Genomic DNA, 23,232 nt, shown 5'->3' on the forward strand with positions numbered 1-23,232 from the left:
GTCTGCAGGGGTGACAATACTTGTTTCCCGCTCCTTTCACGGCAAGGTACTCCAGAAAGATGCCGAGATCAAGGGTCGCCTGCTCACATACCAATTCCTAGTGGCTGGGGTGTCCCTCATAATAGGCTTGGTGTACGCTCCCAATGAGGGTCAGGACAAATTCCTCCATAACGCACTCACTGAAGCGACGGCTAACTCAGAAAGGTGCCTGCTGCATGGGGAGACCTGAATCTAGTCTTTGACAATCTTGCCGATCGCTCCTGCCAACGCACTAGCCAGGTAGGGGCTCTCTCACAGTCTGGTTTGGCCCGTATTCGTGACTTGGGCCTGGTTGACCTATGGCGACACTTCCACCCCCACAGCTGAACATATACCTATTACTCAGGACCCCATAAAACCTATGCCAGACTGGATTATTTCTTGTGCTCCACCCCACTGCAGGCACTAGCCACTGACCTTGAGGTCCTCACCGCATCCTTATCTGACCATTCTCCAGTCATAGCCTCTTTCTTGCTTCCACGCACACAGCTACCACTGCGGCACTGGCGCCTTCGCGACTCACTATTACACCAGGCTTCCATAACCGATCAGATCAAATCCACCATCTCAAATTACTTAGCCCTTAATGCTAATCCGGACACTTCAATAGCGACACAATGGACTGCCCTTAATGCTGTCTTACGGGGAGAATTCATAGCCATTTCCACTGCCGTCAACAAAGAGCTCAGCCAGAAACGGGCTGAACTCACAAAGAGAGTGGCGGAGTTAGAACAGATGCACCGGGGCAGCCAGAACCTGGCGCCAACTTCGCACGGAGCGGAAGCAGCTTGCGGCACTTGACCAGGACAGAGCCGAATATGCGGTCCTCCCCCTCCGCTACTCCTACTACACCGGAGGTGATAGATGCGGCCGGCTCCCAGCTCATAAGCTCAGGGAAGCGAGACAACGGCAGGGGGTGCAAGCCATCCGACCGCCTGGAGGTGATCTCACCTCGGATAATGTAGCCATCGCAGAAACCTTTCGAGATTTCTACGCTAAGCTGTACTCGGGTGATTCCCTTGACATGCTACACAGCCTTGACTACCTAGAAGCGGCCCAGATACCTGCTCTGAACCCTGCTCAGGCTGCCCATCTAGACAGGGATATTGGGTTAGAGGAGGTCATCGCGGCTATCTCACGCCTCCGACTCTGTAAATCACCTGGCCCAGATGGCTACTCCGCAGCCTTCGATAAAGCCTTTTGCAACCAGGTGGCCCCCCTGCTGCGTGATCTCTTTAATACATTTGCACAAACCGGAGCAATTCCGGAGGAAATGTTGGAAGCCTCGATTATAGTTATCCCGAATCCCGGTAAAGACACCACTAGCTGCAGGGCATATAGGCCGATCTCCCTCTTAAACATAGACATTAAATTATATACGAGCATCCTGGTGACACGGTTAGCTCCTTACATGCTCCAATTGGTGGAGCCGGACCAAGCAGGCTTTATTTCTCAACGTCAAACCAGTGACAACACGAAGAGAGTACTACACCTTATCGAAAAAGCGTCTAGCACGCAGGGGGAATGCATGTTATTGGCTATTGACGCAGAAAAAGCCTTTGACAGGGTTCACTGGCCTTATTTAGAACAAGTCCTGCAACGGTTTGGCTTTGGGGACAAGTTGCGCACCCGTATTCTAAACTGTTATCGCTCGCCCCAGGCCACGGTCCTGTAAACGACCAGACGTCCTCACGATTCACCATAGGTAGAGGCACTCGGCAGGGGTGTCCCCTCTCTCCTCTCCTTTTTGCACTCTATATGGAGCCACTCGCGTGGAGAATTAGACACCACCCCCTCATCACAGGGATTAAATTTGGGGCAGATACACACACGATCAGCCTTTACGCGGACAACATTTTACTTCCCATCACTGACCCTGTCCAGACGCTGCGGGCCCTTTTTTATTATACTACATAATTTCGCGCTGGCCTCGGGGTTCAAGATTAATATGGACAAATCGACTGCTCTTAACATCTCATAGTCAGTGACCACGTTAGCCCACATAATGGAAGAGCACCCTATCCAGTGGTCCGCCACTACAGTCTCTTACTTGGAGGTGCAACTAGGCCCCACCATACCAGCCACCATCACAGCTAACTATGACAGGCTCCGCACTCAAATCCGCAGAGAATTAGGTAGATGGAAACATTATCTCTCTCTTGACTATTCTTCCCCAGATCCTTTACCTTTTCCAGACCCTCCCTTTGCGCCCTCCCGCAGGTTGGATTCAGCAAACCCAGTCAGACTTAGCACCCTTCATATGGCAAGGCCGCAAACCTCTGTTTCAGCAGGCGATTGCAGTCCTGCCTCCGGAACGTGGGGGGGTTGGCATACCGGCCTTGCAGCTCTACTTTTACGTGGCACAGCTCCGCTATTTGGTAGAATGGAACCGCCTAGAATCCGAAAAACACTGGTTGTTCCAGGATCAGGTGGTTGCAGCAATGCCCCTGCAGGGTATCCCCTTCCTTCGGAAGAAGCATAGACCACCCAACCTCTACGCATCTTACATCACAAGTACAATAATGGAGGTCTGGGACCGCACCGCTATCGCACACGAGTTGACAACATTCCCCTCCCCCATGACCCCACTGTTTAATAACCCCGATTTCAATCCAGGATTGGACCCTAAGGCGTTTACAAGTTGGCGCCTCACCCCGTGCCGGTCCCTGGGACACCTATTTGACCTAGAGGGCATTATTCCGTTCCCACAAATTAGATCACAGTATGGCGTCCCGGAGACAGATAGGATGCACTACCTACAACTCAGACATTGGGCACTTCAACCACAAATTAAATACGGAGCCCAGCGCTTCTTAACCCCATATGAGAAATGGCTGATTACCCGATCTTCCGATAAAAAAACTAATTTCTGATCTTTATAAACACCTAATTGCGGCCTCTACCCTCACATATAATGCTGGACGAGCGCGATGGGAGCGGGAGTTAGGTAGAACTTTATCCCACAAAGAATGGGACGGAATATACTACAGGGCCGACACTCGGCGTACCATGCAGGGCTCACGGAGACGCTGACCAAGGTTGCCACCTATTGGTATTAAACACCGGAGCGCCTCCATCGCTTTGACCCTCACATTAGCGATTTTTGTTGGAGGGGTTGTGGGGAGGTGGGTACCTTGTACCACCTTTTGTGGTCTTGTGACCGAATCCAACCCTACTGGGCAACAATTCTAGATGACATAGACACTCACCTTGACACACAACTCCCACGCGTTCCAGCATACATCCTCCTTGGACTGCCCAATCCGCTGACATATCCCTTGAAATCCCGGAGAGGCCGTCTCATCGCCATTGCCCTAGGGGCAGCCACCCAGAACATACTGGCACACTGGCGCTCCCCCCGGGCTCCCTCACACTCGGGTTGGCTACAGCGACTGTGGATGGTACTGGGTATGGAGAAACTAACCCTCACGCTGGCGGGAAAAGGGGACGAATTTCCAGAGCTGTGGCGTCCCTTCTTAACCTTGCTCACAACGGAGTTCCGGGAACTGACATGCCCCCGATACCTCAGGCTCCTTCGCCTTGCGGACACACAGATCCCTGAGAAGCGCAACCCACAACGGCCACGGTGATTCACACACATCTGGCATTTTTCCTTCCTCCTATTCTTATGGTTTGTGGACAAGGGGTGGGGTGGGAGTAGGGAGTTTCTGTTATTTGGTTCCCTTTCCTTCTTCTGAGGGTTCCCTCCTGTAGACCCGCTCCATGCATTTTACTTGGTAATGCTATCATTGCTGGCACTTGTTGTCTGTATTGCATTGTCTTTCGGGAGCAGGAGGTCCTGTTTTCCTTTTCTCTGTTTGAAAATCAATAAAAGATTTAAACCATAAAAACGAAGTTAAATCGATTCTCCTTGCAAAATTCATTTGAACTATTAGATGCAGGATTGTAGATATTTGCTATGCTGGAACAGTTACCGTTGTTTGACCTAATTTAAGCAATCATTTTTTTGTATGTTTATGTCTATTTCCTCAGACTATTTCCTCTATTTCCTTTATTTGTTGTAAAGCGTTGTAGCGTTGTAGGCCCTCAAGGTTCTTGTCCACACTATATAAAACCTTCAAAATAAAAATAAATTGATTTAAAATATGTCTCGGGAACGTTATATGGAGTATTTTGCAACGCATACAGAAGCCGTGGCAGAGCCATAATTTTAAATAGTGCAGCTCGACCCAGCAATGACATAGGCAGCGTTCGCCAATGGCGAACATCACTCTGCAATCGCATCAAGGGGCCCAGCTGGTTTCGGTCATGGAAAAGCGATGGATCAGCCATTGCATATGTGCCTAAATATCGAAACCCATGTTCCACAATTGTAGCCTCACAATTAGCTGGGAGGGTCGGTGCTGGTCCATGGAGTTAGTAAACAACCGATTTGGACCAGTTTATTGCGTACCCGAGTACTTGCCGTGATCCAAGAAAATCTGGAGAATCCTGTTGATTGATGCACTAGGGGAGGCAACGTACAATAGAATGTGTTCCGCGTAGAGCAATTTTCTGTCTTCCCATTCATTTGCCCATTTAAGTCCCCCGTATTAATGGGTCCTGGCGTATCTAATATGCAAGGGGCTCAAGCACTAAAGCGAATATGAGGGGAGACAGCTGGCAGTCCTGTCTCCTCCTTTGGCGCAGAGTGAATGTGGTGGATACATGTCCATTGACAACCACCTGTGAAAGTGGCTGCGTATACAGGAGTTAAATCCATTCGAGATAGGTCGTCCCCAATCCCATACACTCGAGAACTGCTATCATATATGGCCATTTGACTGTATCAAAAGCCATGTGTGCAACCAACGAAAGAATGGCTGCGTTTTTACTAATGGTGTATTTTCTAGCGAGCACACCATTCAAACGGCCTATATTCATAGCCGTGTTGCGGCCAGGCATGAACCCAGACTGGTCTGGGTGGACTAGTTTTGTAATTAAAGGTCGCAGCCTATTGGCGAGCACCTTGGCTAGTACTTTTGCTTTGGCATTTAATAAGGATATTGGTCGGTATGAAGTGAATTCCTCCTCCGGCTTCCCCGCCTTACGAATTATGGCAATAGAGGCCAGTCTTTGGTCTCTGGGTAACGTCCATACCGATTTCCTCTCATGGTACACTTCAAAGAGGTGGGGTGCCACCTTGGATGCCGTTATTTTGAGGAGTTCAATTGGGAGGCCATTTGGTCTCCCGGCTTTTCCCAATTGTACGTATGGCTGCAGTGATTTCCTCGACAGTAATATCTTCTTCCAGCAGTTGCTGGTCATCATGGGTCAGTGTGAGAATTTGTATGGCGGCTATTATATCCTTCACCTCTGCCACGGTAGCCGTTGCGACAGGTGAGTAAAGTAGCTTACAGTATTCGGCGAACCCGTCTGCTATGTGTTGCAGGTCTCGTAGATAAGTTCCGTCCTGCCCATGTATGACTCTGATCCAGCGGTCTGCCTTTTCTTTCCTCTCCAACCATGCTAATAACTTACTAGCCCTATATCCTTTTTCATATAGCCTGTATACTTTGGCCCGGTGTTTACCTCTGGCAAGTTCATGTGCTAGGTCCCTCTATTCTTTCCTCTTGAGTTCAGAGCATGATTTTCATTCCCATCTCAGGTATCACTTGGTGTCTGCTCTCTTTTGAGAATGTCTCACTCTAGTTCGACTAGTTGCCTGTCTTTCTCTTTCCTGTGGTGCACAGTGAGGGCCTTTTTACAGCTTTGTAGGCCTCCCACAGTATTTGTGAGGACTGGACCGTCCCCACGTTTTCCTTAAAGTAATAGTCTGTGTCCTTAATTAGATTATCCTTAATATGTGGGACTTGGAGACACCAAGGACTAATCGGAAGTGTCCACCGAGTAGGGGTAGTACTTATTGTGTATCGCGCCTGTATGGGAGCATGGTCAGAGATGCCCCTCGCTAAGTGTTGAACTTCGGTGAATTGGTGTATAGAGTCAGCCAAAGTTAATATGTAGTCAATTTGGGAGTGGATTTTATGAGCAGCGCAGTAGTAGGTGTATTGTCGTGCTCGTGGGTGAGACGCCCGCCATATATCTGTCAGTCCCAGTGCCTTTTTGGGGGTATCTATCCACCTGATCACAAAGCGTCATATTAAGGTCCCCACCCAGTACTATTTCGCCTTCTGGTAAGGCAAGAAGTAACCTGCTCAGTTTCGGCAAGGCCACATTGTGAAGAGCAGGAGGGATATATAGCGCGAGGATACTCATATTTCTACCCTCCCAGGTGCCCGACATCCCAGAGAAGCGCCCATAATAATTATCTCTGTGTGTCTGGGTCACTATAAATGGAAGGCTTTTCTTTACTTGTACCCCTACCCCTCGGGAGCCTGTGGTAAATCCCGCATGGACAAGAAGTTTATATCCCCATCTGTCCAGCACCGTACAAATATTCCCAACGAGGTGGATTTCCTGTAATAGAATTATGTCTGAGGCCTGTTGTTCGATGTACTGCAGCACCACCCCGTCTTAATCCTATCTCTTAAGCCATTGACATTACAGGAGAGCAAATTCAATGTCACTTCAAGCCGTATGGCACTGGAGGCGTTGGTAAGTGTCATAGTACACACGGGGGTTTCAGTGGGCCCTTCGTCTTCGGCAGATAGAAGAGCTGTGAATATCTCATGCGCATAAACCTGATAGTCATAGTTTGTGGACGACAGAGATTATGTACCCACTGTGGCAGTCGTGACCTAGTGATTAGTATGTGCTGTAAGCTAGCAACAGTCATTGTGATGCTTTTAAACAATATTAAAAAAACTCAACTTCCCCAGACCAACCCTCCAACCCTGCGTCCCCGCAAGACGGGCTTCAAACTACTCGCCATCACAACACTGCAGAGCGCCCGTCGCCCACCCATCTCAGTTTCGGAGGAGATGTGGACCAACAAGCCTCGATTTTCCCCCCCGTCAATCTTGAGTATACTTATAATAATCAATCAGTCAGCATAACATTTCAGTTTGTGTACTTAACCAGTTCGGCTCCGTGGTGTCACTCCATCTATTCTTCATCCACGTGCGGGCATGAGGCTCTATCTGAGTTCAAGGATAGCATCTCAAGGCCAGAGTCCACAACGGTCACACATGCCGCAGCTTTTTCTCTCACATATGTCTCTAGTGTTGGCCTTTGCCATACAACATCATGCCGGTCTAGACCGGCCACTTTCTATTCGTTCTGCGTTCGTGGTATCGCTCTCTTCATGATCTGATGTAGACCCATTACGATTTTTCACCATCCGTCGCTGACGTCTGTCTGAATTATTCGGGTCCCCAACTTGCCTCCAGCCGTCCAACCATTCCCATGCTGCTTCTGGCTCCGTGAAGAACCATGCTGTGCCTTTCACCTCCACCCTGAGTCTCGCAGGTAATAGCATTGCAAATGGGAGGTCCCTTTCCCTCAGGGCCTTCAAGGAAGCTTCTATGCTGTCATTTTACCTTTATCGTGAAGTCGGGGAAGAAGAGAATGGTGCTGTTATCGATTTTAAGTGGAGGAGCACAACACACAGTTTGCAAAATCACATCTCTATCACGAACATTAAACACTCGAGCCAGTATGGGTCTGGGAGGTGGTCCTGGTTTAGGTCTGCCTTCCGGTACTCGGTGTGCACGTTCAATGGAGAAATACTTGGAGAGCGTCTTGGGCTGTAGCCTGTGTGTGACTAAGTCCTCCATGAATAGGTCTATGGCAGGGCCCTCCGCTTTCTCTAGGACTCCAATAATTTTAATGTTATTTCTCCTGGCCCTGCCTTCGTAATCATCGAGTTGGTCCGATAGGGCTCGAGTGGTAGCTTGTAGGTCCTGGACTTGTTTCTCTAAGCCTTTAAAGGTGGTAGCTAGGGCCTGTGTGCTTTCTTCCACTTACGCCATACGATCGTTCATTTTACGAAAATTCACTCTGATAAGGGTGACTTCAATAGAGACGGAATCAATCCGTGATTCAATTGAGGTTCGTACCGCCGCGACTGCCGTGAGGATATCCGGTAGCATGGAAGCTGGTTGCGCTGGGAGCTGATCGTGGGTTATAGTTGTCATATCTACCTTTACTACGGGTCTGTCTTGATTCTTGAGCCATGCCATCTTGTCCAATTTAGGCTGGTGTGGTTTCCTCTGTTGCCAGACATGGTATAGTTTGTGGGATGCTATAACTTGGTGGTGTACAAAACGAGAAAGGGGGGCTTGGGGGCCTCACCACCGCCTAACCGGTGTCTTCACCCGTCGGCCTGTTGGCTTACCCTACTGGGCTCACCCCCTTTCCGGTCTTTCAGCTGTCCATCACAGGCAGGGGCAGCACCTTTTAGAGGACCGTGCAGCGTCATGCCACCGTTCGCAGCCGCTGAACTATGCGTGGTTCATGGATATGTATTTCCAGGTGGTTAGGTAGGTGTCTATGATCTACAGTGGTGGTGTCTTCAACCACTCATACAGTCCTAGCCCCAAGTCGTGCCTCACTGACATAAGCGGCCATAAATCGCGTTGTTCGGAGGGTCACGCCTCACACCAGGAATTAGGTATCATTAAGCTAAGTGCTGTGCACGTTCGGTCGCGTCCCTTAACTGCGGAGTCACTGACGGAGTTTGGCAGGCTGGGTATAATGTGCCTATACGTATGGAGCCAGCCCCGCGCCGACACTGATCCACTGGTAAGGCTTGGCTGGGTCCCGCTAAGCGTTTCGCCACCTGGGACAGCGGCCCCGGTCGCCTGTATCCTGGCAGCTTCTCCCAACATGGGGTATAACTGTGCAGCACTTACTGGCGCTTCCACACTTGCAGCTCATACATTGTTCTGGCCGTGTCTGCTTTGCTGTGCCGAGCACTCGCCGATCGCTGTGCTCGTGTTTACTTATTCTAGTATTTCGGACAAGGCGCCGATCTTCAGTATCGTCCGCCACCGTCTCTCACCGCCATGCTGATGCGCAATGTCGCAGCAGTAGGTCTCTGGTCAGCCACAGACCGCTCTCCCACGCCGTCAGCGCCTCACAGTTCCAGGACCCTGCCGCTCCGCTGTGATGGGCGCCCGCAGTTCTCTATGCTGTGGATCAAAGGGCCGCCAGCTTCCAGTCGGGCCGCCGTCTGCAGTGCCGATCGCGGCCACTTCCCACGGTCGCACCGACGTATGGTATTCGCCTGCAGGGTCTGGACCAGGCCGCAGATCGCAGCAGGCTGCAGGCTGCAGGCTTCAGGTAGGAGCCTGCGAGTTTCGAGCTGCAGCTGTCGACTTCCGTAGTTACGATTCTGGCATTTACACGCTCTATTTGTTGCGGATAATACACGGATTTACGGGGATAAAGGGGGAACCGAGCCGGAGCCGCATTAGAGTGCGGCAATTTTCTCTGGTGGTTGGCCACGCCCCGCCCCAGTTTTTTTTCAAAGTATAAAAATTACAGAATCTCATTGCCAGTTGTTGGAGAGTCCTGATTTTATTAAAAACGAAACAGGCAAATATGTGTCTCTCTTCTTGCTGATATACCCATCAGACAGTAGATACATTCGATCACATCTATGTTAGACATGATCTTATTAATATCTGCTTACGCTGGACCTGAGGAAAGTCACAAGTTCAGGCCAACTGTGATGGAGCATGGCTTGAATACAGTGACTAGACTAGTCCAGCTGACGACTTACCTTCTAAAAGTGTGCATGAAGAGTTCATTTTGCATTGCCGGTGGTGTTAGAAGGTAGCTGCCAGCACGAAAAGCAGGTAGAGTGTTGTTTGGTTGTCGCTGTAGCGCGTAGAGCCAGTCATCTCTCAAGCTTTGCTCGGGCGATCATTGCGGACTGTGCAAAGTGCAGGACTGCCTTGCCGGTCGTCACGTACGATCGTTGTTGGCTTGAAGAGCAAGTCCTGCTGGAACTTCCTGTTAGCAGTCATTGCGGACTGTGGATACCCTGCTTAAAGTGGTCACTTTGGGGTCATGAATAGCCCAACATTTCTGTATTTTCACCTTTTCTTTAGGAGGAATTATACACAGATGCTAGGCAGGAGTCCAGGACCTGGGGGGCACCTTTTGGTGATTAGGTGTCACTCCAGCAGAGGACAGCAACAGTAATCAGGCAGGTCCAGTTACTGCTGGTCATCTGGGCTGTTGCAGAGAGCCCTCTGAAAGCTTGTTGTGCCCCTGAACACACACAGGAGATCAGCCAGCTTATCCTTGGAGTCACTTTGGCTAGCCTAGGTTTGAGGCAAGTAGGCCAGCGGGTCAGTGCCTCTTCCTCAGTCAGCAGGACAGTACTTCTTCTGAATCTTCAACAGGCCCAGGAATGTTCTGAAGAGGGGTACTGAAGATGCCACATTTATACTTGATGCAAGCCCTTGTGTGGGGAAATGCCTGTTCTTCCCCTTCCTCTGGGTTTGGCCCCAAACTGTTCAGGGTGGCAAAGGCAAGGATAGGCCTGGTGCCTGGTTACTTTGTGTATTGTGCAGGCAGGGTCCTTTGAAGTGCAATCAGGGCAGGGTACAGCTCCTCCCAGCCATCCTGTCAGCAAGACGGTCGTCCCTTACACCTAGGCTTCCTTTGTCTTACTGTCTGGAAGTAATATACAACCTACAACAACCCACAATATACAACCCATTCACAGTTAGGTGACCCAGGACACTGTCAGAAAGGCACAGTTGGTTTAGACAGGAAAACACCAGCTTTCTAAAACTGGTATTTTCAAACTTGTTAATTAAAATCCCACTATAGCATCAAAAAAGATTTAAAATTAGAATTTGAATGTAAACACCATATCGCTCTGCTCCCAATCTGAAGTTAGCATTTACTAAGTGTAATAAGATGACCCAGTGTTAGTCTATGGGAGAGATACCCTTTTAGTAGTGAAAACTGATTTAGGAGTTTTTGACAGCCAGGACATGTAAAACCTCAGTACACATGTCCTACTTTTTAAATACCATGCACCCTGCCCTATGAGGCTTTAGGACCTACCGTAGTGGTGACCTCTAAGTATCGAAAGAAAGGCTTGGCAAAAGGTTTACTTTGCTAGATTGAAATGACAGCTAAAAAGTGCACTACAGGTTGCAGTGGCAGGCTTGATTCATGTTGTAAAAGGTTACTTTAAGGGGTGGCACAGTGAATGCTACAGCCCGCTTGTAGCATTTAATTTATAGGCCCTAAGTACATGTAATACCATATACTAGGGGCTTATGAGTGGTAGATTTAATTTAATCGAGCGTATGCTAATTTTACCATATTTTCCAGAGAGATCACAAGCTCCTTCCCACTAGTCAGCTGGTAAAACAAATGCATCAATAAGTCCTAAAAGCTAACAAAAATGGGTTCAGAAAAGGAAGGCAAACATTTGAGGTGACCCTGTAGAAAGGACCAGATCCACCAGTCTTTAACTTGGAGGCCTAATTTGTCTGGGAGCTAGTCCTTGCACTAATGTTCTCTATATGGAAGTCCTCTTTGATGCCAGTCAGAATAACTTTATTTCGCCAACATAATGAAGGCATAAAAAGTATACTACATATATAAACTTTGCACATCATTACAGTACAGTACATTTTAAAATACAGTAGTTATACAAATTACAAATTCATAATAAAAATTCATACTTGATTAAGGGCACATTGCAATAGATTGATTCAGCAGATTGAGCGTCTCTTTTTTTAGAGCAGTTAAAAGAAAAGATGCCACCGATATACCGGTAAAGGGGTCAGACAATAACTGCAAATAGTAAAAGGCCACACGGCATTGTTTAAAATTCATTTTATGCATAATGGGGATAATAAACCTTTTCCTTTCATTACGATAATGTTTACAAAAAAGCAAAAAACGTATTGACTGGTTACCACAGGTACAAAATGGGAGATCGGAAGCAACATAGACATTGCCAGGGATGCAAATTTGTCTTTTGATGTGCACATCCAGAAACGTACCTCCACCTGTCTCTGTATCATAAACATACTAACTAAAATCTTCCCACTCATTCCTGTAGCATTCAGGGAACACTTGATCCAATTGCTGATTATAAGCGGATTGGAGTACTGTAACATCTTGTTTGTAGGACTTCCCTTCTAAGTGATTCGTAGACCACAACTCATCCAGAATCCAGTAGCTCGATTGGTATAGAGCATCCCTGAATATTCGAGTATCTGTGCACATCTCAACATATATGACTCCCTATTCAAAAGAGATACATTTTCAAGGCGCTCTGCTTCTGCCATAAGGCAGTCCACTAGTCTACGCATAAGAATGATCTATCTTTGTTTTTTACTAAGTTTCCCCCCTCGGACCTTTCTTGTACCTCCAAGCTGGTCTCTGTTCCGAGCTGGCTCTGTGATTACTGCTTAGACCTGGAATGGCCTGCTCCTGATCCACGGGTGCTTGAAAACATGTATAGAATTCTCCCCCCGTCACGATTTCAAGCACCTGGGAGACTTGGGAGATGCAGCAATGTCAGTCTGAGGCTGTGAAGGTTGTGGAGGGGGCTCTCTGCTGCTCCTGGGAGGCCCCCTAGTGTCCTTCTCACACCATGGTGCTCCTGCCCTTGTGGGCTCCAATTGACAAATCCTCAAATTAGTGCCTATAGCCACTGTGGTACACGACTTCCCTCCGAGGCAATTTTCTTCTATCTAGGCAGGTTATCGCCTCAACAAATTGCTTTGATCTTTGTTCTAAAATGTTGCCTTTCGCTGCTTCCTATCCCTTTTGATACAAGTGCCCCATCCTCTCCGGAGCACCTGGGATGTGGGGCCTTGACCTTCCCTGGTGAGTTCTCAAAGCTCAAGGAGTGGAGTGCTATGCATGCCTGCTCCAGGCTGGTCCCCTAAAGAGGTCCAACCGCTTTTCTGTGCTTTCTTTCTTTGATCCTCTGGCAGGCCAGCAGAGTAATTAATGTGGTTCAGCACGGGTATCAAAAGCCAGTAATCTAATTAGGAGCTTAGTAAGAGAAATCTGACAATTTCCCTAATGCCAGAATGAGGTACGACAAAAGTGACATTGAAACTGCACTTGGTGCATCGTGCAAGTCTCTAGGCCTCACTGTGGCAAAGCTGATATATAATACATCAAAATTCACACCTTTTTCAGTGAAGCACTACAAACTTACATTATGAATGCCTACTCGCATGGTAAAGTCTACAACAGGTCAGTACCAATACCTGAATGGTACCTTCTGCAACAGTCTGTCTGGGCACAGTTATCAGGCTGATCTGGACGGTAGTTCCACTCCTTCAACCCACTGGCATGTGTTCACAGGTGTGCTCGCGTGTTCACATGAAGTCAACTCAGAGCCCCTTAACATAGCTGTGCAGCAGTGGACCTTGTTTTAAAAGCCTAGCACTGGCGGCTAGCACTCCTAATCCATTTAAAGAGTACACAGTGGGTTAGAATCACTGAAACTCACTCACAGTAAAAGTCCAAAACTCTGGTAGTCCAAAAGCTAAAAACCCAGGGAGTCAAATTGGTCAGAACCCATCTTCCTACATTAACCATTACCTAAATGCTGTCCCAGTGGGAGGTCCGGTTTATGGAGTAGTGGGATTAGGGGCAACGGGTCTGTGTTATCCCCTCCTCTTCTAACAAGCGTATTTCCATAGTGCAATGTTGTGTTAGTGGAGTTGAACAGCATACAATCACTTTGTGGTCTGGACGAGGGCAAACAGTGTAGGGGGATCCTTGAACATGTCGTTCATACCTGGTCCCCAGGCTTCTGATAATGGGGTGTTGTCAGATCTATTAATTGTCGCAGTTGCATGGATTGAATATAATGGCCAATGTGTGGGAAACCCAGATCATCATCAAAGATGGGCTTGAACATTGTTTTTGTTTGTATTCTTGGTGATGAATTGCTCAGATGAATCCAAGTGGCTTATGCTGGAGCCACCCAGTGCTCTTCACTGGAAAAGGAATAGGAAAAGTCTGTGTCAAGTATTAAAGGTGTGTGAGGAAGTTCATCCTTATTGCAGATATTCTTAATGATATCTCCAACTTCCCCTAGCAGTAGATTACCTTCACCCCTTAAAAACACTTAACAAACCGTTCATGTCAAGCACACTGCACAGGTAGTGTGAAGACCCATTGCCCCACACTACCCGGTAGTATGCTTGACATGAACGTTTCGTCAAGCGCACTGCTAAACAAAATCCTACTGGTGCAAACACCAGTAGGATTTATAAAAAACAAATAACGAAGAAACTTAGAATGAAAGGAGCTTCCATAATGTCCTGAATTAGTTATTTTCTTTATTGTGAAATGCTGCGTGGCCCGCGCGCTGACATCACAGTACCAAAAGTGAAAGCAGACAATGTCATTTGATTATCCGTTTTGCAAAAAATAGTCAATAATACATTTACGGCAGGAATAATTGTTGGCTTGTATATATTTAAAACAAATACGTGTTTGAAAATACTTTTAAAGGATATCAACATTTTTAAAACATTGGATGTTTTGAACATATTAATTCAAATGTAATGTTTTTGTTCTTCTCTTTAAGGCGGCAAAAGAACAGACTCAAGATTTGATTGTAAAAACAACAAAGCTTCAAGCTGAAAAGTATGTGCATCCATTTCATTTCAGTCTTGTGCTTGCATCTCGCCTGTAATGTATACTAAAACTCATACTGTAAAATACCTCATAATGAAGTTACCTTATTACAGCTAGTAGTTGTTAGTGTGTAAAAGGGAATGACAAAATAATACATGGATAGTTTCTGTCGAAACAGCAAATGTATTGTTCTTCCAACAGAAAATAAGTATATGTTTTCCTCCCACCATCAGTTTTCCTCCATTATCTTCCGTAGAGTGTTAGGTACCAAAATTCAACTTTGATCATATGCTAAACAAGCACCTCCCATCCTGAAATCTCTAGTTACCTCATTGATTACATTAGATTGTCTCCTTTCCATATGTGGTGAAATATTCACTCCTCCACATTTGTTTGCATTGTGCTTTTGCAAATCCCCAAACTTGGTATACAGAGCAAACCGAAACATGCCTTCCAAATTTTTGCCTGTAGTCAAAGGACAGGAGGAAGCCTGGCATTTTTTTGTAAGGTGATGTGTGGAAAAGTTGGTTGGGTATTTCCAGGACAGCTAGAGGTTTCTGGGTCCCAACGCTATCAACCAGAACTCCATACCATGGACCCTCAAACTGCGGACTTAGTATCCCTTTTAGCACTAGACTCTCATGTAGTGAGCCGGAGCAGGGTCCTCAACGGGGGGCGAAGGGGGAATTATGCCGAGGCCACACGCTTTTCAGGCCCCTGTGCTCCTTCAGCAAAATGTATTGATAGATTTCTAATTAAAACTAAGCCTGTCATCTTCTTCAGTAATGAGACTCCTTATGTGGCCATACTACTAGATGGCACCTAGTGCCATGTTTTTCTCTGAGTACATTTTGTTTTCACTACATAGAAATAGGTTCTTATGGCACCTGGCCAAAATGGATGAAGTGTGAGAGAGCCCTGCATTAACGTTTGGCCCCAGGTCTTGAAAAACCTCTGACAAGCCTGAGGCGGTGCAAGGCTGATGGCTCAGTACCATTTTACAACAAAGCTTATAGTTGGTAAGATGCCCCTAGGTGATCCGATGGCACAGCAGAGGTTGAAACACCGGTGAGCCAAAAGTTTAAAAACTGGAAAGTTTCAGAAGGTTTTCACTGCATAATACAAATAGTTTTTTTTTTTTTATGTTAATAGAAATAGTTGTAATTTGTATTTTTACCCGACAGTTCTGTTAGTAGCAGAAAACATTTCAGAAGCAGGAGGTCAGGCTGTCCAGCATGTATATTATTGACAACTTTTCTGCATGCTGGGCTCCCCAGTCGAAAAACTAGAAGCAAGTACCTTCTTGAGTATGTAGGACTCTTTTTCTATGAATCATATTAAACTTGGTACTATTTTGGCATGACGCTATTTGAAGCCACATATTGAAGAGTAGAGTTTTGACTGCGCAGGAGTACTCAAGAGCCTGCAAGGAAGCCAGGTAATGTACTGCGAGATATCTTTACCGAGTCGATCATATGTGTACAGTAGTTTAGGAAATTAAACACGAATGCAGTTGGTAAATTAGATTCCCACTATATCAGACATGTGAGTGCAGAAACAACAAGAATAGAGGTTAATGGCTTGCCTGTATTTCTCAAGCAACAGCATGTAGGAGTTGTTCAAACCGATTGAGCTTCTACTTCACTAAAGGGCAGGTTCAGTGCAGTTGGGCCTTTTGATACCGCCCCATTCTACAGCCGTGATGTACCCCACCAACAACCAGATGCTTAAGGCAGTGGCAAAGATAACAGACCAGACTCACAGAGGAATCCAGAATCCAAGAGAACGCTGCGTACCTCGACTAGAGGGGGCAATGATGAGGGGTGATGGGTGCAGCATTGCACAGTTCTGGAGGGTCAAATGAAGAAGGAGGGCACTAGTGGCCTGGCCCACTTGTAGGAGGTGGATCAGCAACAGGGACAGTTTGGACAGACGGCTCAGACCCAGGGCTGGATGCAGGTGAGGATTCAGAGGAGGGTGTGCTGTTGTCTCTCGGTGGTGCAGCTTGCTTGCACTGGGAGGAGTGGATCCATGCCACCAGACCAAGACATTTGACAGCTTTGTTGGTGATGAGCAGAACTTGGCTGGCACAGCGGGGTTGCGGGTGGTCTTCTTCTGGTGCACTCACTATAAATCAAGTCTCCAGGCTGGATGGTGTCACTGGCTTGTTCAGACACTAAGGTAAGACAGCTTGGGCCTGAGAACAAAAACTGCAGAGACAGGGTATAAGCTTTTTGTAATTCTGTAAATCTGCATCATCCCCAAAATGTGAACCGAAAGCTTCCTCACTTCACTCGGCACCACTAGTCACAGTAGCTAATTCTCATCTGCCCTGTTGGGTCTGTTTACTTCAAACACGTTTTACAGCTGCTCTTGGAAGTGGGTTAGGTTATCCTTAATGTTAGGAAATTGTTTCTTAATACTCCTTAGGTCACAGGGGATCCTGGTCTGATGGACGATAATTCTACTCCCAGCCGCGGTGTAGTCTCTCAAAGCAAGGGTGTCAAGGTAGGACGGGAAGGACCCTCCTCCTTGGCATCACTTTAATGGGGGAGAGAAAGCTCCTCCAAGCGAATCGGCCTGGTGTCCATCTTAAGCTTTCCATAGTAATAGTTGGGCTGCGTTCTCTAGGGGTCACAATACAATAGTGGAATCTGCATCTTGCCTCGTCACTTTCACCCCCTCTTCCAGGTGCTTTGCTGTCAGTGTGAAAATGAATGTGAAGTCCTTGAAGACTAGATACAGAAATACAAACCAGCACTGACTCCAGTGCTTTTTATCATTCATGCTTTGTGGCACCAATCCTCAAAATGAGGCTAAGTTTACTAAATGACACAGAAAATGTGCAATTGTACAACACAGAATAAAACTGCTTCTTGACGTCTTCGATACATGAAGCATTGCACACATTTTAGAGTTAATGTGCACGTTTGGTTAACATAAAAACAATATTGCAATTCAGAGATGAAGTGTATCTGCACAAGTTAGGGCATACAAGAGAATTAGCATGTTCACAATAAAGCAATGGTATTAGGGCTTGGAAACAAGTGATTCTACTTTCTCAGGGCAATGTACTAGTCCAGTCTATGTGTAGCTTATATGCATGGGTTTGTGGAATTTGCCAAACAAGGTCAAAGGCCATGCAGAGCGGCTTTGGGTAGGACGGGAACTGTGTGCAGCACCTGGCTTAAGGCCAAGCTCTTTGACCAGAGGTTGTGTTGCCAATACGTCAGTAGAACTGATGGATGCTTTCTCTGCCCAACACAGGATTCAACACAGGACTATGCTTCTATGTTTGCCACTAGTCATTTGGCTTTGACAATGCTTGTTTTAATTTAACATTATTTTTACAAACCTTTATTGTTGGGAAAACTGCCAGGCCTTCACAAATCTTAAAAAGATAGTCTAAAATCCCAAAATATTTTTGATCTCAGAAAGCATTACCACAGGAGACTGGCACTTCAGGGAACTGCCTTGTGTGATGCTCTTCTCATGGTGGAGGACATGGTGATGTCACTCACAGTGAAGTTAGCTAGTGCCTAATTGGCTGATCCATTGCCCCATGCTGTGTGACGCAGTGGGCGGAACTAAAAGACCTATGGAGGAAGAGGGCTGGCGGAAAGTCACCCTGTGGAAGTAGATCATACATACCATTTTAGTAAAATCAAAAGGTCTTGGCTAACACCAGACCTAAAAATGAGGCGTGTCCACATTTTACTAATACAAAATTAAAACCACACTGACTTCTTGCCTGAGACATGTGGCGTTTTCTGGTGGTTTGTGAATTTTGAACAGATCACATTGTCTTGTCTTAGGCGGTTAATCAATCAATCAATCAATCAATTTCGCTTTGTTCGATAATTTTCAAATAATCTTAAAAGAAAAAGAAAATACATCAAATAACCATCAACTCACCAAATGTATGAGGCTCCAAAATACAATGATGGACAGATTAAAATCACTTTTGGGAAATGTTTAAAAAAATATTACCTGCGAAGCCAAGCGCCCAGATAAGATAGTGGGCTCTAAACAAGCCCTCAAAGGCATGCATTGAACTGGCCTCCTCCCGCTGCCATCTGGGGGGAGCTGCCATGAAATAAGGGGTTCTCTGTTCACAGGAGGCTGTCCTCTCCTTTAGTGCCTGGAAGACATCGACTGCTGCGACGCCGCCATTCCAGGACAGGATACCAGAGACCGCCGACTAACCCACTTGGCTGCACCGCTGGCGTCGCGGGCCGGTGGTCCCACTGCTGCTGCACCTGCATCCCTGGGATGGCGGTCGATAATGTTCAGCCGCCTCAATCCGCCAGGGGCTAGGAGAAGACCGCCCCGGCCCGGGCCCACGATCATCTGTCTCCCTGTGCGTGGCCGACGGCCTGGGGACAGAGGAGGCCTGAAAAGGGCTGGACAGCTTCTTTAGCCCAGATACAACATTCATGGGCACGGCACCCTACCATTTTGCTAGCAGGCGTCTGACCCAGCCCATTCAGTCGCAGAGATGCCACAGGGATTACGTCAGCCTACAGGGGCAGAGTCGGAAACCTGCAGCCTGCATCCTCCTCTCTTGCTGCTGTCTCCCTGCTGTAGTTGAGAGGGCACAGACTTTCTTCCACAGTCCTCAGGGCCATCTCACTCCCCCCCCCCCCCCCTCTGCCTCCCTACTCGGCTGACTAGGTCTGTCAGAGCAATGGGACCCTTCTCCCCACATGGTATTGTAGTGCAGTGGATGCAGTGGCCTGTCTTATTTTCTTGCACATAGGCTTGGTCGCCTACCCCTTGTAGCCATGAGGTGTGCCTATAGAGCCGTTACATCAGGGGTTGCGGGGGCCTACCTGATCTACGCCTAGAGGGGGGCACATCACTGCTGCTGACGAAGCGGTGTGCCTGCCCCCCCTACTTCGAGACACGCTCAGGGGCCCTCTCCTGACTGCCCCACCTTGGTTTTCAGTACCATCATGCCGGCCTCCCTCCCGGTCCTGGTCTTGATTGTCCGCTGGGGCCCTGCCCACCCCTCTCACACCTGTGTGATGCTGCTTCTAGACCACTCTGGATCACCCTGCTCACCCCTCCAACATCTCAAATTCTACCAGCCAGCTCCTTTTCACAGAGGCGGTGACATGGTAGCAATCTAATTCGGGGAAAGGATGCGGAACCCTTGTCGGACTCCGCCTCGGATGTCATCATGAGGGAGCTTGGAACATTAAGTACGGAGGTGGCGGAAAATATCTCAAAGACCTCGGCGGACACACAGAGCCTTCTCCAGGCCATCGCCGCTTTCAATGCCAGGTTGACTATGGCTGAATCCCCCCTAGATCAGGTCGATGAGAGGATTGTGACCTCCATTGACTGGGAACAGGATCATTGGCAATTTCATCAGACTATTGTGGAGTTGGAGGACCGTTCCAGCAGGGAGAACTTCAGGATTTCAAGGGTGCCAAACAATCTAAAGGGGGATGACATCATGGGCTTTCTGGCCTGCTTCCTGCCTGACCTGACCGGTCGGTCCTTCAGTCCTACCCTGGAGTTTCAAACTGCCAACAGGATCGGTCTACGTTGCCCCCTCCCCCCCCCCACACCCAGGAAGGCCTGAGGCAGATTAATGCCTGCTTCTTGCACCACCAGCAGGTCATCCAAGTGATTCAGGCAGCATAAAAGCATGGTTCTTTTCTTCATGACAGGCAAAAGATCTTCCTGTCCCAAGACTTTTCCCCAGAAACTCAGGGCTTTCTGCAACTATGACCTTGCCTTCGGCAACTTGGCATTCAATATTGCCTTCTGGATCCAGCAGTCATGCTGATTACCCATTTCAACAAAACAACGAAATTCCTTGACCTTACCAGCTGGAGGGGTATCTGGATGCAGCAATGTCTACCGACATGGACCAGGGTACCCCTGCAGACTCTTCTGACACCCAACCACTCAGGCCCCTGGACCCCTCTGGGTTCCCAGCTGAAGAACATCAGCACCTAGAGGAAATCCCCAGTCAATGGTCGGGAGGCCCGAAGGCACGTCCTCCCCGTAAGGACACACACTCCCGGGCCCCCCTGAAGCCCGCTGCCCCCAGGTGACACTTCACGCTCTTGAGTCCCTGCAGGTCAGGTCAGTTTACTTTACACCTCGACACACCACCTCCCCTACAACGTACACCCTGCTGCTTGCAGGTCCCCCCCATCCACCTCCTGGTCATCCACTGCTAATTCTTTCCTGCTTCCTTAGGGGTCCCACACCTTTGGCCTTGCACATAGCAGCCCCCCGCTCACAAAATGCACATACTATTCGGGAGGGTCAGGGTCACTGCACCACAGAGTCCTGGCCTTCTCTCCGGCCTGTTCAAAGTTAGTTGTCTACCTGTAGTACCTCTTTTCTGTACCTGCCCCCTCCCATTTCCCCACCGCCTTTCCCTTAGTTCACAAGCCTCTTTCATACCATCTTCCCTTTTAGACACCACCCATGGGGGTTCATATCCTCGCCCCATCACCTGACTGTGATTTCATTGAACTTGAATGGACTCACCCATTACACGAAATACCAGAAAATCCTTAGCTATTCCTGCTTCCTACAGCCGGGCATCGCTCTTCTGCAACAGACACACATATCAGATTACAAGAGTCACCGGGTGTTGGAGGGAGGACCACCGGGGAGTCGGGGGGGCTACTCCGGGGCCCCTTCCTACCGCAAAGTTATAGCCGAGCGCCACCGAGAAGCCTCCTAGGAGAGGTCCTTCTCCTGTGATCGTACTAGGCCCAGTTACACCACTACACAGGACTCCGTATCAGTTGCTTATCTTGGTACTTTATCAATGGTAGCACATTCAATATATTTACAGGGGGACCGATTGATCCAGAAGAGTCTCAATGTCTTTGTGGGGGTAGGGTAGCGGGACAGTCTTAGTACCAGCCTGGTACGGGGAGGCTCTGCGCCAGACCTTGCGTGCTGGTCTCAAAGCAGCTCGGACGTGGGGAGCCGCGACGGTGTCTGCAGGGCTCGGGTGGTAGTTCCGCTTGGGTCGAGCCGCGACACAGTCAGCAGGGCTCCGGTGGTAGGTCCGCTTCGGTCGAGCCGCGACGAGGTCAGCTGGGCTCTGATGGTAAGTTCAACAAGGTCGGGCCGCGACCGCGTCAGCAGGGCCCCAAAGGTTCGTGAAGGTCTTTTAAGCACGATGGAGCCGCGACGTCGTCAGCAGGGCTCAGAGTGTAGTTTCAGGATGAGTCTTTCTCCGTAGGGTCAGCCGCGATCCGATCAGCAGGGCTCTGGACTCCGGGATACAACTGCCGTCTTGTTGCCGGGTCGCCCCAGATATAGGTCTGGAGCCCTTTGATGTCTGGACCCTTGCGCCCGGGGGGGGGGGGCGGAGAGGCCGGGTCGGGAGCGGCCAGACGCCCAGCAGGAGAGGCGCCAGGCCCAAGAGAGCTGTGGGGCGATCGCACCTAGGTGTGGAAGGACGGTTGGGGGTCCCATCGATACTGCCCTCCGCCGGGAGTGGGGAGGTATTCACGTGGTATCCCCCTGGCCAGGGGTTGGCGCCCTGATGTCGGGCCTCGCTGGGACCGAGGCCGGGTGGAGCGGGGTCACGTAGGTGGTTACGTAGAGTCACGTACAATCCAAAATGGAGGAGCCCCGAGGTGCAGGGGACCTCGTGCGGCTTAGCGAGGGGGAACAGGACCACGCCACGAGGCCGGCTCCAACACGCGTCCCCCCCAGCTGAAGGCAGGGAGAGTCACCCATCTCCTTGGGGGTTCTCCTCGCCGAGGCGGAAGAATCTGGACAGGCCGTCTGCATTTGCGTGGTCATTGCCGGGCCGGTGCTCCACGGTGAAGTCCATCCCTTGCAGCGAGATGGACCATCGCAACAACTTGGGGTTCTCGCCCCGCATTTGCATTAGCCACCGCAAGGGCCGGTGGTCAGTTTGAACTCTGAAGTGGGTCCGGAAAGGTAGGGCCGGAGCTTCTTGAGAGCCCATACCACGGCGAAGGCTTCCCGCTCGATGGTGCTCCACCTCTGTTCTCGTGGCAGCAGTCGGCGGCTGATGAAGGCCACAGGTCGGTCGTGGCCCTCGGTGTCCATCTGGGAGAGGACCGCCCCGACCCCGTACTCCGAGGCATCGGTCTGAACCACAAATTCCTTACTGTAGTCAGGGGCCTGTAGCACAGGGGCAGCACACATGGCCGCCTTGAGGGCTTCAAAAGCGGTCTGACAGCGGGGCGTCCAGTGCACCGCCTTGGGCTGTTTCTTGGAAGTGAGCTCTGTGAGGGGCCCCACAATACTGCCATAATCCTTAATAAATCGCCGGTAGTAGCCTGTGAGGCCTAAGAAGGCCCGGACAGCGGTTTGGGTTGCGGGGGGCTGCCACGCCTGGATGGCATCGACCTTTAACTAGAGGGGCGCCACCTGGCCACTCCCCACCTGGTGGCCCAGATAGGTCACAGATCCTTGACCGATCTGGCACTTGCTGGCCTTAATCGTGAGCCCGGCCCTTTGGAGAGCGGCCAGGACTTCTCCGAGGTGTCCTAGGTGCGCGGCCCAGTGGTTGCTGAAGACGGCAATGTCGTCGAGGTAGGCCGCGCTGAAAGCTTCTAGCCCAGGACCTTGTTCACCAGCCTCTGGAAGGTCGCTGGGGCATTCTTCATACCGAAGGGCATCACCCGAAAGTGGTAGTGCCCATCGGGGGTGGAAAAAGCGGATCGTTCCTGGGCGCCGGGGGTG

The 23,232-nt window shown here is 49.2% G+C and overlaps 1 protein-coding gene across 1 annotated transcript in view; it reads left to right on the plus strand.

Moving 5' to 3' along the window:
• Positions 1-23,232, plus strand: part of COG6 (component of oligomeric golgi complex 6) — a 472,069-nt gene that overhangs the window by 94,835 nt on the left and 354,002 nt on the right. The window contains exon 4 of the mRNA XM_085621768.1: positions 14,480-14,538. Within this exon, the coding sequence (XP_085477894.1) occupies positions 14,480-14,538 (59 nt within the window). The remainder of the gene's footprint in view (positions 1-14,479; positions 14,539-23,232) is intronic.

This window comes from Triturus cristatus, chromosome 8 (genome assembly GCF_964204655.1).
Source record: "Triturus cristatus chromosome 8, aTriCri1.1, whole genome shotgun sequence".
Classification (NCBI taxonomy): Eukaryota; Metazoa; Chordata; class Amphibia; order Caudata; family Salamandridae; genus Triturus; species Triturus cristatus.